Source organism: Culex quinquefasciatus, chromosome 3, assembly GCF_015732765.1.
Source record: "Culex quinquefasciatus strain JHB chromosome 3, VPISU_Cqui_1.0_pri_paternal, whole genome shotgun sequence".
Classification (NCBI taxonomy): domain Eukaryota; kingdom Metazoa; phylum Arthropoda; class Insecta; order Diptera; family Culicidae; genus Culex; species Culex quinquefasciatus.
Genome location: NC_051863.1, coordinates 186,541,793 through 186,560,364, shown reverse-complemented (window position 1 = coordinate 186,560,364; position 18,572 = coordinate 186,541,793). Strand labels below are relative to the sequence as shown.

Genomic DNA, 18,572 nt, shown 5'->3' with positions numbered 1-18,572 from the left:
TTTAGAAAAGTAATACGAGTCATTCCAGGTCAACTGAGTACACTTTTGGACTCGATCTTCACCGATCTGGACCAAACTTGGAGGGAACGTTCATCTATTGATAGTTAACAGAAATCCCAAGTTTGGTGCTAATTTGACCCTCCCTCTATTTTTGACGATTTTCTGAAAAACTTTTTTTTCTTTAAATCATAACTTTGCAACTATTTGAGCAAAAGACTTTCTACAGGTTGCATTTTATAGAAAATTGTCCAAGGAATTCGATAAAAATAAAATTTTAACCCTTAAAGGCTCATTAATATTAAATTTTAACGATTTAAGTATTAAAATTCAGTTTTGACCTGTTTCTTATATTTTTATTTGTTTTATTTTATCACCATCGTGTTCCCCGGACAATTTTACATAATAATCAATGTAGACCTCAAACTAAAATGAACTATTGGCAAGATATAGCGATTTTACTGAAAAAAGTATGATTTTACGCAGCAAATCTGAAATAAGTTTCTCACATATAAAAACCGAACTATGTGGGATTCATCCCTTTTCGATGAAAAGTACACCATGTACTTCCGAGTGCTGCGCAAAATCATACTTTGGTGTGGAAATTTCAGAGAAACAAAGTTTGAGAACATTTAAATTAGGTACATGCTTGAAATTATCAGTTTTAGCTCAAAATAAAACTGAGAAATGTAACGATAGCAAGTTTAGAGGGAAAAAAAACGAAAATTCCAGCGTTTCGACTCACATTGGTTCGCCCTTCGTCAGGGTTAGTAAACTAAATTTAAGTAATAAATTAATCGTTTTGGAAGTCCTGCAGACGTTTCGGCCCACTTCGGATTCGCCTTCCTCGAGGCACCCAGAGATCATTTCCTCTAACCAAAAAAAAAAGTTTACATCTACCCATGGGCCACCTACCTTCTAGCTTCATGCCGACCTCGAGACACTTCTGGAAGCGGCAGTACGGGCACCGCTTGCGCTGCGTCTTGTCGATGTGGCACTGCCGCTCGGCGACGCACGTGTACACCTTCTTGTTCTGGACGGTACGCTTGAAGAAGCCCTTGCACGACTCGCACGTCAGCAGTCCGTAGTGGTAGCCTGAAACTTTGTCACCGCACACGGGGCACAGTTCTTCAATAAAATATTTAAAATCAGTTTGGTGGCGAGGGTGGTGGTCCTGGTGGCCGCCGACGGCTTGTCGGATCGCGTGGTGGACGTTGAGCCCGAACGCGTCAATGCCGACGCCGCCGCCGCCGCCGCCGCTCGAGCTGGAGTTGCTCGAGCTGTGGTTGGAGGACTGAGAGGAGGTATGAAGGTGGTGGGTTGTACCTGACGGGGGGATCGCCGCTAGATAGTTGGACTGCGTCTGGGAGATGTTCTCGTGGTAGCCACCTGCGGAAAACATGTAAGGAGAGTCGAAGTTGTACAGCGAGTAGTTGTTGGCGGCGGCCTGCTGGAGGCTTTGCTGTTGTTGTTGTTGCTGCTGCTGTTGCTGGGTTGTCCCGAGCAGGTTGAGGGACACGCCGGAACCGCTGTTTTGGTTCTGGTGGTGATGATTGTTGTTGTTGTTGGTTGTGTTGTTGTTGTTGTTGTGCGACGGAATTGGCGATTGCGACGTTAGGCTGTTGGCCGTGTTGTTGTTGATGCTGGAGCTGTTGTTGTTGTTGTTGTTGTTGAGGTGTCCGGCGATCGCGCCGAGCGATCCGGATACGCCGGTGGTGGTCATGTTGTATCCGGTGTACTGGGGCGGTGGCATTGCGTTCGCGCCGGATAGCCCGTTGCTGCCGTTGCTGTTCTGGCTGGTGAGCGAGAGCAGCTGGGTGGCCGTGTTGCCGGCGACTCCGCCGACGCCCCCACCGTGCGGCGGTGGACTCGTCGAGTCGTTCATCATCGAGTACTGGCTCATGTTGAGCGACATAAACACTGCCGAATTCTGGTGATCCATGTCTAATAACATTTCTTCCGCGGTTTTCAAGTTTGCACACAGGAGAGAGATAGAGAGGTACTTGCGCTTGCGCTAGGACGGATTCTTGCCGGGTTTGTGTCTTCACTGCACACACTTTGCTTCTGCTTTGTTTTGTTTACTTAAACCACTAGGCTTCTCTTAACATAGATTCTTCACTTAAACCCCTGCTAAATGACCATACACCCTTAACGATACTATAGATATAAACTCTAGATAGAATAACAACTCTTTCCTTCTCTTCTAGGGATTCTTCCGCTGTTTCTCCAGCTAAACTCTTGTATCTGTCGCACTGACACCAGGCTCTTCCGCCGCTTCAGACACCGGTCGTCGAAGTCGTCGATTTCAGTGTGTGAGTTGCTGTGCCACTTGTCTTCGCAACCTCGTGTTTCAAGTCGTGTTTTGCGGATCTCTTCAGGCTACACTAGAGCACTAAGCTTCACTACACTTGTCTTCTATGTTGACGTTGTTCTTCTAGCTGCTACTGAATCGACGACTCCAGTGATGATCACGTGCCGTTGCGGTCAGCTTGACGAAGAGGTTGATGCTGCTGCTGCTGTTGGTTCTGCTTCCACCGATCCATCGATGGGACATTTTTCCTAACACTTAATTTCACACAATTTGTTTTGTTGTATCCTTTTTGCACTAATTGTATTGTAAGATTTAATCACGTAACACACACAGTTGCTGAAGTTGTTTCTTCAGCGAACTCCACAAAATTTGGGTTAATCCGTTTGCGCAGGATCCTGGATCACTTAGCACCGTTTGCCGTTACGACGGGGGTATTCCACACTCAGGTAGAGTTCTCCTAGAACTCTAGCTTCTTCCGATTCAGTACACTATCACAATTTTTTTTGAGGGGGGTTATGTATTTGTTTTGAACAAGTTTGGATAACTTCAGCACTGTTGGTAACTTTTGGGTTGTTTGATTTGCGTTGCTTCGACAGCTCCTGTCAGAACCTGGTAACTTAAGGTTTGTTGTATAGAACACTCCCCGAACCGTAAAATCCAGATCGTTCCGAAGGAAAGACACTTGGTGAGCAAAAACTTGAAAATTGAAAACCGAAACCGAACCGAAAAACTACGTATCTCCGGAACTCCGGCAGGCAGGCAGAACTTGGCGCTAGAACCTGTGCTGCCGATTCCTTCCTCCTGCCTAGTCCACTCTACGGCTGGTGACTCGAAGAAGCTCGCGGGTATGCTGGCGCGCGCACGATCGACCGAGAATTACGACTTACGGCAAACATGGGCTACGGTATACTAACTCCAACTACTTGACAAAATAATAATATAAAATCCGCCGCTTTGGCCCGAGAATCCGTCCGAAAACATCGGCGACTGTTTTTCGTGTGGCCGCACTCCGACCGCCTTGCCTTCTTGCACCGAAACGAGCAGCACCCTACGACACTCTCCGCTCTCTTGCTCTCAATCAGCACTCACTCTCTCGCGCGAGTGCCATCGGCCGCCGCATGGAGTTGCATTCGCGCGACGTGACACAGAAACGCCGCCGCACACACTCTCGCTCTCGTTGGCCCACTTTTCGAGGGGGGCCACGCACACACTCACACCGCGGTGGCGTAGCCTGAATTCCACGCGCGGGGAACTCAGCGCGATTTGTGGGGTGACTTTGGAAAAGTCTCAATCGACTGAGGAAAGACTCGCAATTCTGAAACTCGAAGAAATTTTCGAAAACGTCAAAATCCCGACCCCAAAAAACGCCACATTCGAAGCTAGCGCTAAGCCCCCTCTCTCCAGCGGCCGCGTCAGGAGTGACCCACTTTGGCCAATCAATCAATCGCGAGCACACCGAGAATCAAACATGAAAAAAAAGTCCGAAACGCGCTCAGCCGCACTTGATTAAATGTTGAGGCAGGGAAGGAGCGCGTGAGCGGCCAACCTCACTTTCGGTTTCGTTTCGTGAGAGCCCTCCCCCCTTCGAAAGCAACATAAACTCGCTCGCGATCGGCTTATGTTCGGCGTGAGTGACTCGCGAGAGAGCGAACGAACGAAGCAACAGAAGAAGCTAAAAAATCGAGAGTGGTTGGTCGGGGCATTAAAAGCGAAGGTATGAGGTAATACTAACAAGATTGCTGTAATTTACCACTACTACGGTGTGTGGTGGAGCGCCGTGGATGGTGGAACAGAGAAGAAAGAAAGAAAAAAAAATAACGAAGAGAGAACTGTTCTCTCTCGCGTCGGTATCCATAGGAAGGTGAGAAAAAGGGCACAAGGCAAGAGGAGCGTTGGTGATCAACGAATACGAGCGCGAGCATGAATGATGGAGAAGCGGTGGAGGCTGGAGAAGAGGATGAAGAAGAGTGGGATAGGAGGAAGATAAATTAAAATTAACTGATGGAAAGGATGAGTGCGAGATAATGATGGTAGAACGGAACGGAAGGGATTGATAGGGTTATTTCTAAATTTAGGAAGCTTGGAGTCAGATTAGTACTAAGACTATTACAGTCCAGACTTGATTATCCAAAGTCCTCAGTAAATTTCACTTCGGATAATCGAATCTTCAATTATTCGAAGAAGCAAAAATGCTCTCTACTTGATTCGGGTGTAATTAGTTACGTCTCCTTTCTGAAGCATATATTTTTCATATCATTGTAAATTTTGTCTTGAAACAAAATATTCAACCTTCCATAAACCAACGATTCAATAATTGATGTTTCACCAACAAATCCTAACTCTCCGCAATAAAACCCACAGTCGAAGGCAAAAGTTATAAAAACTATCCGTACAATCTCCAATTCTTCCATTATTGTGTACTTCTCCGTTAGAAAATGATCTGTTGCAGGGTTTGTGTATTTGTGTGTGAGTTAAATATTCAAAAGTCAGATTTAGCCCCAAAACCGAAACCCAAGAAGGTGATACGGCAACATTTTCCTACTGTGGGATCCTGGCTGTGGACCGCCGAAAACCCGTAAAAACCAAACTCCTGACCCGAGAGGATCCACGGAAGAATGACACGGCAATAAAGCCGATCCGAAATTACAGACCGGAGAGAGCATAGCTATGCAAGATTCATTCCTTCCACTCGCTCGTGTATATGTTTTATGCTCTCCGTTCCATGTTCTAGCTGGCATCATTAGCTATGCTGACGAAGAAAAGAAAGCCAACTCACGCCGAGAGCGAAGAGATAAATTCATCAATAAACACACTTTTATTGGTTTATTACCGAGGCTGCTTCGAACTGTTGGTTGGTAATCCTTCGTAAACCTTCGGGAGATTCTTCCGAAAAGAAGGGATTCCACCGGTTGTGGATCTGGTTTTCTACCTCAACATAATTATCCTTTCTCCTCTTTGCATACCTCAACACAATCAAACGCGATCGCTCTCACGATCTCCGCTGTGTGGATCAATTAGTGAGTTCTAGAATTATGTAAATATGCAGACTAGGAGTTCCAGGACAGCACTTCTGACACTTGGTAAAGTCAGGTACACCAAAGGCACAACTTTGCCAGGCAGAATCTGAAGTCCGGTGGCGGTGAGTGGGTAAATATTTTGGGTGTCACTGTTTTTGTTTTTGTTTTGCTTGTTTTCGGAAGCTCAACAACGGAAAACAAACACCGGGGAGTGTGATTGAGTTAACAGGATTTTCGGCAACATTGTGGTAGGAGGATAAGGCAAGTATGACGCGTTGTGAATGTCATAATGAGTTCTAGAGTCGATTTTCACTTCAACCTATCTGCATAGTAAACACGTTGCAGATAGGTCCTTGAGCTGTCAAACATACAAGCTTATTGGAGTCGGATAGCTCGGATAGACCATCAATATCTTCTTCTTCTTGATTTTGGTACAACTATTTTGGCTCTCTTTTTCTTTATTTTTATATTTTTCTTGGTTTTCTTTCGGTCCAGCTGTGTTAATAATAAAGCATGTACCATATTAAACACATTCTGGAATAGAAAGTAAAAGATATATAATGCAAATCAAAAATATAAATTATTCTGTTGAACAAATAAGGATTGGTCTTCAGAAGAAAGTATAGCCAGTTTTTGAAATCATACAGTCCAGACTCGATTATCCGAAGGCCTCGGAAAACAATCACTTCGGATAATCGAATTACGATTTTTTCAGTTGCCTTGTTTTTGATTTTCGAGCTTAAGCATGACCTCTAAACTACGCTGAAGTGATTTATAATGTTTAAATTCAAGATGGCGGCTAACATGGCGGCGACAAAATATGGAAAAATGCATTTTATTATTTAATAGGATATCAATTTTTGAAATTTGACTCAGATTGGGCCGTAGAACTCGAATTTGGTATTTAAAACAAGAAAAAGAAATAAAGCAAAAGTCCATACAAACTTTCGGATAATCGAACTTCGGATAAGCGAGGTTTCGGATAATCGAGTCTGGCCTGTTTTTATTTTTGAAGTGTTATGTTGAAATAGCATAAAGAATATTGATTTGGTTGTAATCACCGTGGAATTTTTAATTCGTTAAATTCGCTTGGTTTTGTTCGGTGACAAGGAAAACACTATTTTCTTTTCTTGCGACGTTTCGACTTACTATTCTTCGGTCATCTTCAGACGCAAAATGCAACACAGCTTTCTTCTGTTGCTGCTTGCTCACGACAGCAAGCAGCAACAGAAGAAAGCTGCGTTGCATTTTGCGTCTGAAGATGACCGAAGAATAGTAGGTCGAAACGTCGCAAGAAAAGAAAATAGTGTTTTCCTTGTCACCGAACAAAACCAAGCGAATTTAAACAATTAGCAAAAAGAATATTTTTAACAAACATTACCAAAAAAAAAATATAAAAAAAATGTATAAAATTGAAATTACGAGCCATGGTTTCAACATCTTAATGAAAAAAGTGTTTTAAAATGCATTATACACCTATCCAGATGTTTTGCCATCATTAGTTTCCAAAATATCTAATCATTGACGAAATTTTTTTTTGCGAAAAATAAAATTTTTGCGCTGCTGTACATTGGAATTTCATAAAAAATCAAAACATTTTTAAACAAGCCCAAACATGCTGAATATGATTATCAGCGCAGAAAAATGCATTTTAGGTTGTTTTGAGTTGATTAGACTTCTATTTTCATGGGAATTCTGAATTTTCTTGGAAAACATTTTCCCCCCTGATTTTTCAGACCAATTTTGAAGGGGGAGGGGTGACATAAACTTTGAAAAATATTTGCAACGGCCTAAAGTTTTTTTTCTTAAAAAATAGCGAAAACGCATTATTTTTTATTAATCATGTTGGACTTACTTATAAACTTAACTTCATTTTAAAATTTCAGAATTTTTTTTCTTTTGAAAATAAAAAAAAACGTTTTAATAATTGAAAATTGGATCAATAGTTACCGATAGTCTAAAAATTAACACTCACATTATATTCCGATTATAAATTTGTCCGATTTTTAATTATAATTTCACAAATTCAAAAATATCATTTTTACCTGAAATTATTTTTCAAATAGCTTAAAAAGAGGAATTTTACAGGACCAATTTTTTTATTTTTTTTTATCTCAAATTTGACTAAACTTTTTTTGCCCCCTGATTTTTCGGGCCAACTTTGAAGGGTGGTGGGAGACAACAAATTTAAACAAAGTTTGGACCAGCCTTATTAGAACATATTAAAAATGAAAAAAAAAATGCGTGGAAGATGTTGATGATTTTTTGTAAAAAAAAAATGATATAGAACTCTTATTTATTTAAAACAAAAAAAAACTAAAATTGATATTTGTTTAATTTAAATGATTAAGTTGCTGGAGAAAATCAAAACAATACATTTTCAATAATGACAGTGTAAATAATTTTGTCACGTTTTCACCTGTCTTACACCATTGCCGTCCAAAATTACTGTAAGAACTTGATAATGAAATCCACCACCGCCACAAGATTACCGCAGCTAAATTTCCCAACACTGCCGAAAATTACCACCCGATTCCTCAAAGCCTCCCCCCTCTAATTATCACACTTGCCATTGACAATGCCCCAAAACACAATCACACACAAGCACAGCAAAAATGTGTGCCCGAGTGCGTGTGTTGCAATTTTTCAATTTTCTTTTCAATTTTCAAGACTCTCAGTCGGCGGCGTCTTTTTCACCCTTTTGTTCCTCCCCTTCTTCTTCTCCTTCGGCTCCAATTCATTTGTTTGCCGATCGTCGTCGTCGTCGTCGCCAACTGCGCGATCGTCGTCGTTTGTCCACACACGCGTGAATCCGCGCGTGGTCTTCGTCGTCGAATTCTTTTTTTTTTCTTTTCGTGTGTATGTTTTGTTTTATTTCGTCGCTCATGTAATAAGTGAAAGTGTGGCGGCGACCTACTTTTTCGGCGATTTTTTTTTTGCGCCGGGCTCACCACCACCACGATTTGGCGTCGTTTTGATTGTGTGATGTTTTTTTCGGCGCTGCAGCGCGCGTTCTCTCTGGCATTGTATATTGTGAGTTTCTTCGAAACTGATTTTGAACGAGCGCGTCGGGACAATGCCTACTGTGGAGGTTTGTGTGCGCGGGAATTGAGCGATCTTTCGCGATCGTGAGTGTTTTTTTTAAGAGTTTGGCTAAGGATTTTTAAATGTATGATTTTTTTAAGGATTCATTTTCTTTATTTTTAATGAAATATTCAGTATCGACCACCTTAAACGATCGATTGTCCTGGGTTCCAACCGAAAAGAAGGTGATGTCTGCCGCCGTCGGGTCGCGAAACGCTCGCGTCGCCGCCTGCTTCGCGTCGCGATCCGATCTGATTGAATTTGATTGTCATTGTGAAGGGGTGAGGGAGGGTGATTAAGCCGAGGGAAGGGGGGTTTCACAAAGAAATGCATTGTCTTGAGAGCGGTTTATGTGAGTGAGCGCGATCGAGCTGGCCTGCGCGCGATTGTGTGTGTGTGTGAGTGTGAGAGATGGCGAATTGTCTTGTCGCGGTGGATAAGCAACCGAAATTGGCCGCACCGCGTCGTGACGTGAATGATGATGAGTCTGGCGGCTGAACTTTTATTGCCGCTGTTGCGTTGCGTCTGTCCGTCTGGCTGACTTCATCATCGTCGTCGTTGGTCAGCATCGTGCGATTCGTTGTACTGGGGAGGGTACTGTAACTGACCAGACGCAATGTTTAATTTTTTGATCGCGAAGGAATTGCATCAAGGTGGGATTTTTGGAGCAGCGCTACGATCTGGTTAAAATTTGATAAGGCTGTTGAGAATATTTTCAAAAAAATATAATCTGAAGTCCTCGCAAAAATGTCACTTCAGATAATGATATATTGGTTTTTTAGGGGTTTTTTTAAGTTCTATAAACTATTGTTCTTCAAATGTTTGTAGGACCTTTTCAAAAAAAAAAAACCTCAAGATATACAGTAGATACTCGATTATCTGAACTTTTGGAAAAGGACTTCCGATAATCAAATCTTGAACAAAAAGATTTTTTTTTGTATTTTTTTTATTTCGTTCCTTCTAACATCAAATCCAAGTTCTGCGACCCAATTTTAATAAAATTGAATAGTTGATTGCCTGTGAAATACCAAAATGCATTGATTAAATATTTTGTTGACGCCATTTCGGCCGCCATTTTGGATTTAATATTTTGAATCACATTAGAGTAGTTTTGGGGTCATACCCAATAAGGCAAAAAAAAAAAATTTTTCGGAGTTTCGGATAATCAAGTCTAAACTGTTTAATCAAAAAGTACTTTCAATTTTTTTTTGTATTAGACAAATGCAAAATGTTTATTCAAGTTTATGTCTCCCTCCCCCTTTAAAAATGGCTCAAAAAATCAGGGGAAATTTTTTTTTTCTGGAAATATAAATACCTTTTATAATATTTTACACAATTGATTGAAAACTATAGTGGACTCTCTCTGTGTCGATATTGAAGGGACTGACCGGAACGGGAGGTATGCAATTATTGAACCATAGAACGTTAATTTTTTGTATTCACAAATCGAAAAGACATAACTTTAGGAATACAATAGTTTCCTCATGTTATTGATATTTTGCAAATTTTCGGTAGAAGTATAACTGTAATCATGTATAAAGCATTCTGTGAAACTTTTTGTTTAAAATCTGAATATTGGACTTTTTAGTTCTACTAAGTCGGTAATTTTCATACTTTTTATATGGTTTAACTTTAATTGGCATTTTTTTTTTGCAAAACACAAGGCATGGATGGGAAAATTAGCTTTCACCAATCTTGATAATTAAATTAAATCAGCTTTGAAATCTAGGATACAAAATGCTAGTGCGTCCAATCGGGAATTCCCGCGACAAAATTCCCGAGATTTTTCGAAAACCGGGACTTTTCATGTTTTATTCCGGGAATTCCCGTAATTGAGAAAAAAATATTTTGGTCTGGAATTTCTGATTGGGATGTAGAAATAGATGAACATTTGAATACTTAATAATCGATAATAATTATAAAGCATTTGAAATTTGTACTCGACATATATCAGCATTTATTTGGCATATTATGGAATTTTTTAAAGCTTTTTCAAGTTATGTCAAATAAATAAAAATAAATAAAATATATTTAAAGCGACTTATTTAATTGAAATCACATTGGTTAATTTTAAAAGTTTAATTTAACATTCAAGGCATAACAAAGAACGAATATAAAATCAATTATTAATTTCTTTTTGCCATCTAAAACTGCTGTCCTAGTTAAGATTGATGGTAGATTTTCACCAACTAATAGTTATGAGTTAATTCTTTGATTTTAAGCATAAAAACAACAACATATTAAACAAAAACATTGATTTTGGGACACTTTAAAAAATCCCGGGATCCCTGGAATTCCCGGGATTCAAAAAATAAGTTTCCCGTTTCCCGAGAAATTCAAAACCTGGGAAAATTAGACGCCCTACAAAATTGCAATAAGATTTAAAAGTTTAAAAAAAATTATGAGTGTAAAAAAAATTCAAAAGGTTTCAAGTTACACCACTTTTTTTCGCTCTAAAATCTTTCTTTGCGAAATAACATTTATTTTGTAAAGTCGTATTTATGTGATAAACATTTTTGCATCCGAATTATGAATTTTATATGACATTAACCAAATAATTCTTATTAACTCGAAATAGTCCAAAACAATTTTAAAATCCTATACGTCCTCTTTCTTCCTTTCATTTTTTCCCAATTCAAACTCAATTGCTCCCACACTTCTAAAACTGTTGTTACTTTCCGTTTCGTTTTCGCACCGAGTGCACTTCGATCAAACGAATCGCTGTGGGATGTTAAAAATCGGAAGCCCCCGTTCGGCTAGCGAGGAAGTGAGAGAGGGTGAGGAGAGGTGGTGGATTAGTGTATTGGTTCGCATTGCTGCTATTACAACATCGACGGCTAACGAAGGAAGGCAGAGATAGTTTGGACAGAGAGCCGATATGAGTGTGGAGACGCGTGGTCAAGAGAATTGCAGAGTGAGAGAGAATGAGAGGGTGTCTGGAGACGCATGGTTGCTGGTGCACTCAAAGCCTACTACATATCTGAGAGAGTACTAAACGAAGAAGGTGGGGGAGGGCTGACCAGCGAGTGAGCACTAACGAACGCGTGTGAGAGACACAAAAGAGCAAGAGCAAAATGTGAGTCGGGCCTAACCTAGGCTAGAAGAGGTGTACTACGAGTGTCCTACTAACCTACTTTCGGCTTCCACTACCGAGGCGGCTGTACTCAGAAAAGAAGTACACAAGACGAGGGAGAAATAAAAAAAAATGTGAAAAAAGGCAAAACGCTTGTCGGCTCGTTGCCGTGTGCCCATCAAATTGACGCACACACAGAAAGTCACATTTTTTGATTTCATTTTCGACATAGGACACACACACACACTAAATGATTGAGATTCCCGCGATATTTGGTGTGACGATGATGATGATGATTGTCGGATAGAATCTCCGCACAGTTTGTAAAGGTGTCAAGTAGCTTGGGAAGTATGCAAGAACTACCACCAACTTGGGGCGCATAGAATGATGACGCCGTGATTGGCTCTGCCAAGATTAAGTGGCGTTCTATTTTTGAAACCTCTTGGGGGCACGTGATACCGAGAAAAGGAGAATTTCTCTTTTTTTTTGTTTGCGTGTAATTAGAACGTTGTGATAGGGCAGGGACAACACGTCGATGACGATGAGTTAAATTTGAAATATATCTTTAGGTTAAAAATAGTTTCGACAGTTTTTAAAGTGTTACGTCCACAGAAAATATGTATGTATCAAATTAATTCAGAGTATTTTTTGTGTGTATTCTGGAATAGTAAGTTTAAAGAAACAAAAATAAAATAAAAAATATCAATCATTTTTGATAAAACAATTTGAATTGGTTTTCAGAATATATTCCATCCATTGTTTGAAAATTAAAGGTTATAATTATTTAAAATAACATTTTAGTAAGGTATCAGATACTTGAGGGATTAAAACGTTTTTTAATAACAATATTTTAACAAAGATTGCATTTATTACCATCGATCAACGTAAATTTTTTCAAGTTTTTATTCCCCTCGCCCTCAAACTTTTGTTGTGAAGCTGAGTGGGCAAAAATATAATTGAAAAAGGCAATTAAAATTTTTTTTTTGTAAGTTTTATCATCCTTCTGACAAATAATAATTTGACCTAGACTGTAAAGCACTTTTAACGGACAGCTCCCAAACTTTGTTTGGAGACTTGTATGGAGAGATTAATAAAAATACACCGTATCAAAAAAAAAAAAAAAAAAAACAACATATGGACAAATTTATACCAAATTAAATTATTCAAAAAATATTTACGAGCATCTTAGAACTGCCCAATATAGGTTAATTGTGCACCCAATATAAGTGGATATGTGAAATTTTTTAAATTTTTATTTATTAATTTTATTGCTTCACAAAAAGTGAGGAAAATAAATTAAAAATTCTAGAATTTCATGCAATTTAATACAGTGAGACGAAGGACATTTTGAGAAAGATACAAAAATCAATGATAAAATTAAAAACCTAAGCCATGCAGATTAACATTTAAGAAAAATTTCAGCCTCAAATGAAAAAAAAAAAAAAAAAAAAAACAAAAAACTGAATAAATCCGATAAAGTCACGAAAGAAAATAAATACTACTTGATAAGCTTCACATGAAAAAAGCTAAAAAACCGTATGGTTTGACATTACCTCTTTTTCCATGCAATTTTGCCTCGATGGATGTGGATAAGTAAGATTAAATAGAAAAAGATTTAATATTACACATCCACAAAATCTTTCAACAATTACCGTACACAATAAAAATAGTGTAAATTTCACGGTTTTGTATGACATATTTTATGATGCAATTGTACTTAACTCCTCTACTGCCCAAATATTTTTTTCGATTTGTTTTGTTTTTCCCGTGTTCAGGAGGTAGAGCGTCCAATTTCCCGCCCCGGTTATTCCCGGAAATAATATTTCCCATTTCCCGGGAAATTTGTAAATTTCGCGGAAATTTCCAAAACTCGAGCTGAAGTATACATTTTCCTAACTTGTTGGCACATTTTTTTAAGTTTATGTTATTCAATTTAATTTACTGTTCTTATAACATTTCAGTTCGTCTGAAAATGTCATATCAAAGTATATTTTCTCTCAAACTGTTTACAAAGCCATATTTAATAGCAATTTTACAGTTTTGAAGCATGGATTCATTTTACTCGCAGTTCAATACAATTAATACAGCAATTCCCCACGAAAACAGCATGGAAAAAAACAAAAGTCCTCGGATCGGGCTCAAAATTTTTCTGGGGGTTCCCTGGCCGAAATAATTAAACCCGTATTTTTTTGTTTGGCCATTAGGGTGACCTACGCCGTGTTAGGGTGGTCTGAAAATGGCCATTTTCGTCGATTTTCGCAAAAACCACTTTTTTCGAAAAATCATAACTCCTCGCCATTTTAACCGATTTTAATTGTCTTATACGCAAATGAAAGGTGATAAGTTGACCTTTCAAAGAAAAATAGTAAGAAGTTTCAAAAATCTAGTCTAACATATGAAAAGGGCTTATGAAACTTTAAAATGCCGTTTTGACGGTGTCTGGACCAAAGAGCCTATATCTGGAAATATTTTTATCAGATTCCCCGGACATTTTTACATAACATATTAAAAAATGGGAGGAGTTCATTAACAGGATTCCGGGATATGATTTTTTGAAAATAAAATCCGTGTTTTTTGACGCGCCGCGCGCAAAAACCGGAGAATGACGAAATTGGCAAAAAATCAACATTTTTCACTAAAACTGCGATAACTTCAAATTTTTAGCGATGACCTATACATGTCTGGGTACCAAAAGTTGCGTCTCTTAATTACGAAAATTTTGGCACCCAAACATCTATAGGTCATCGCTGAAATTTTAAAGTTATCGCAGTTTTAGTGAAAAATGTTGATTTTTTGCCAATTTCGTCGTTCTCCGGTTTTTGCGCGCGGCGCGTCAAAAAACACGGATTTTATTTTCAAAAAATTATATCTCTGAATCCTTTTAAAGAACTCCTCCAATTTTGTAGTATGTTATGTAAAAATGTCCGGGGAATCCGATAAAAATATTTCCAGATATAGGCTCTTTGGTTCAGACACAGTCAAAACGGCATTTTAAAGTTTCATAAGCCCTTTTCATATGTTAGACTAGATTTATGAAACTTCTTACTATTTTTCTTTGAAAGGTCAACTTATCACCTTTCATTTGCGTATAAGACAATTGAAATCGGTTAAAATGGCGAGGAGTTATGATTTTTCGAAAAAAGTTGTTTTTTGCGAAAATCAACGAAAATGGCCATTTTTTAGACCACCCTAACACGGCGTAGATCACCCTAATGGCCAAACAAAAAAATACGAGTTTAATTATTTCGGCCAGGGAACCCCCAGAAAAATTTTGAGCCCGATCCGAGCACTTTAGTTTTTTTCCATGCTGTTTTCGTGGGGAATTGCTGAATATATTTTCTTGAAAATGTTAAATTGACCCTCGCGCTTATTTTGATCATTGAAGTTGCTATTTTATACAATTTTGTTTTGAAGCATGGATTCATTTTACTCGCTGTTCAAACACTATGATTAGAAAAATAATACTGCAAAAAATACTAATAAATTTAGAAATAGCCTATACATTTGGAATATTATAATATTTTTTTGAAAATGTTAAATTGACCCCCGCGCTTATTTTGATCATTAAAGTTACTATTTTATACAATTTTGTTGATGAATATTATTTGGAACCAATATCAGAAATTTTTTGGATAAATTTAATATTTCCTGGGATTTCCCGGGATATTTGTTGAAAATTTCCCGTTTCCCGGGAATTTTGTAAACTCTAGAAATTTGATGCTCTATTAGGAGGTCATTTTGAGCAACTTTTGTTCTACGACAAAATTAACTTCTCTTATTTTATGTTTTTCTTGTTTTATTTTTAGAACTTTAAATTTTCATTTATTTTGTGAATGTTATCATTATTTTTGATATTATTTGGCCTATTCTATCACTTCCTTTCATTACATTCTGGCGATCTAATGTTTCATGTTTTTTCAGTCACTTTTTCAATTTTTGCATTTTTTCACATTTTTTTCCTTTAGAATGGCATTATTATTATTTAAATTCTAAAAAAGTGTAGAGGCATAGTCTGGAACAGTACAAAAATAACAGCATACTTCTTTTACTTCAAATATTGGAAATGTTAGTAAAAACACAGCCAAAGTTGACCCCTCAAAAAATAAATTTTTAAATCATTGGCAAAGTCACATAAAAGAAGTTTAACTTCTTACCCTAACATTTTCTAAAATTTCAAGATTTTTTCTTTCCAATGCTTTTTAAAGATTAAAAATTGATTCAAAATGGATTTTTGGCGATTTTTTAGTTCGACGCCCGGGTTGGGTTGTAGAAGGCTAAATAAAGGTTCAAAAAGTGGCATTACATCGGTAATTTTGCAATTTTTCGCAATTTTTAATGAAAAAAATCTTTAGGGACCTCGCAAAAAAGGGTAAGCATAATCGCACCGTCTGTTGTTGTGTCAATTACGTGCACACCGTTCCGCTGGGGTCTGAAATTAAATCACAGGTCACTTTCCTCAAGCTGCTGCGGGAAACTGCCAATTACGGACCCTTAAGGGAATTGAAGTCCTGAAAGTGAGTGGAACAACCGCTTCGTCCCCGCCAGTAACGACCACTTTTACCATCAGCTGAGTCTGCAAGTCCTGTTTGTTTTTTTTTTCGGGGGGTCTTACGAAAAGTTATGCAATTTTTTTGATATTTTAGGCCGAGTTGTGTGTGCTTCGAACCGGTTTCGGTTTCTCCCGCATGGTCTGTCAATTTTTCCAGTTCAGAGGTCTTGCAGCTCATTTCAAAATATCACCGTCGGGTGATCTTGTTCGGTGCAAGCCTCAAGAATTTTCTGCGAAATGTTTTTCCCACGACAGCTCTAGAATGCGCCAATTCCCATAAGGCGACGCGGATCAGAAGAAGATTCTGGCCCAGAATCATTTCCTCACGACCTCACGACCACGGTGTCTGCGATCTTTTCGGACCGTATTGGGAAATTTGGTGCCGCACTGGAAAAAAAAGATCGACAATCAATCGTAGATTGACGAAAGCGGCGATTTGAAACTTCTAATAATTGTTGCAAAATTGGCTCCGACCACTCATTATGATTTCATCGCGGCGGATGAGTCAATCGAAAAGTGCAGAAAAGAACTGCTGCTGCGGCTATAATGGAGGGTGGTTTCGGCAAATTCAATTAGATCGATGCTCGAAATCGATAATGGGATGTGAATGTAGAAATTTTTAGATTGGATGGCTTGGTTCAGCAATGGACTTGTGGGAAATTTACATTAAAATTGGGAACAGTTTTTCACTTTATGTTTTTTGGACTTAAACTTTAATGTAAATGAATTTAATAATAAAAAATGAAAATTAAATTTTTATAACTAGTTATTTCATTTATGGTTATACTGAAAAGCTCCTTTCAAGGCAACTTAATCACTTTGGAGCAATTCTCTACGAAATCGGTCTTTTTTTTTTTAATTTTAATTTTGTATTTTTTAATCCGACTGAAACTTTTTTGGTGCCTTCGGTATGCCCAAAGAAGCCATTTTGCATCATTAGTGTATGGAGATTGACTACACTGAAAAAAATGTTGCACGGTAAAAATTTTTTTTTGTGATTTTTTATTTAACTTTTTGTCATTAAAACTTGATTTGCAAAAAACACTATTTTTAATTTTTTTTATTTTTGATATGTTTTAGAAGACATCAAATGCCAACTTTTCAGAAATTTCCAGGTTGTGCAAAAAATCTTTGAGCGAGTTATGAATTTTTGAATCAATACTGATTTTTTCAAATAATCGAAAAAATGGTCGCAAAAATTTTTCAACTTCATTTTTCGATGTAAAATCAAATTTGCAATCAAAAAGTACTTCAGTAAATTTTGATAAAGTGCACCGTTTTCAAGTTAAATCCATTTTTAAGTGATTTTTTTTTATATAGTCGCATTTTTTTTAATTTTTTAAAATAAGTGCACGTTTGCCCACTTTTGAAAAAAATATTTTTTAAAAAGCTGAGAAAATTGTCTATATTTTGCATTTTTGAACTTTGTTGATACGACCCTTTAACTAAGTTAGTTGCTGAGATATTGTCATGCAAAGGTTTAAACAGAAAAATTGATGTTTTCTAAGTCCCACCCAAACAGCACACCATTTTCCAATTTCGATATCTCAGCAACTAATGGTCCGATTTTCTATGTTAAAATATGAAAAAGTCTTGAAATTTTCCGATCTTTTCGAAAAAAATATTTTCAAAATTTTTCAACCAAGACTAACATTTTTAAAGGGCGTAATATTAAATGTTTGGCCCTTTTGAAATGTTAATCTAGGTTTAAATTTTTTTTATAAAATATTTTTTTTGAAGAGATCGGAAAATTTCACGTATGTTTCATATTTCAACATTGTAAATCGGACCATTAGTTGCTGAGATATCGACATTAGTAAATGGTGTGTTGTTTGGGTGAGACTTAGAAAACATAAATTTTCCTGTTTTTAAACCTTTGCATGGCAATATCTCAGCAACTAAGGGTCGTATCAACAAAATTCAAAAAATGCAAAATATAGAGAATTTTCTCAGCTTTTCAATTTTTTTTTCAAAAGTGGGCAAACATGTGCACTAATTTTAAAAATGAAAAACAGCGATTTTTTTCAAAAAAAAAGTCACCTAAAAATGGATTTAACTTGAAAACGGTGCACTTTATCAAAATTTTACCAAAGTACTGTTGGATTGCAAATTTGATTTTACATCGAAAAATGAAGTTGAAAAATTGTTGCGACCATTTCTTCGATTTTTTGAAAAAAATCAGTATTGATTCAAAAATTCATAACTCGCTCAAAGAACTTTGCACAACTTGGAAATATCTGAAAAGTTGGCCTTTAATGTCTTCTAAAACATAAAAAATAGTTTTTTTTGAAAATCAATTTTTAGTGACAAAAAGATAAATAAAAAATCACCAAATTTTTTTTTACCTTGCATCATTTTTTTTCAGTGTAGTCCATATCCATACCTACAACTTTGCCGAAGACACCAAATCGATCAGAAAATTCCTTCAAAAGATACAGATTTTTGAATTTTCATACATCATTTTTGTATGGCCAGCTGCCAAATTTGTATGGAAAATTATATGGACAAACTAATGATGCAAAATGGCTTCTTTGGGCATAC

The 18,572-nt window shown here is 37.4% G+C and overlaps 1 protein-coding gene across 4 annotated transcripts in view; it reads right to left on the bottom strand.

Annotated features, from left to right (window-relative positions):
* The window catches only part of LOC6048059 (nuclear hormone receptor FTZ-F1), a 271,909-nt gene that overhangs the window by 117,405 nt on the left and 135,932 nt on the right, over window positions 1–18,572 (bottom strand). For all 4 annotated transcript variants that reach the window (XM_038263049.1, XM_038263046.1, XM_038263047.1 and 1 more), the window contains exons 3-4: window positions 1,324–1,386; window positions 913–1,125 (exon numbers count right to left, since the gene is read on the bottom strand). In XM_038263049.1, coding sequence (XP_038118977.1) covers window positions 913–1,125; window positions 1,324–1,386 — 276 coding nt within the window. The remainder of the gene's footprint in view (window positions 1–912; window positions 1,126–1,323; window positions 1,387–18,572) is intronic.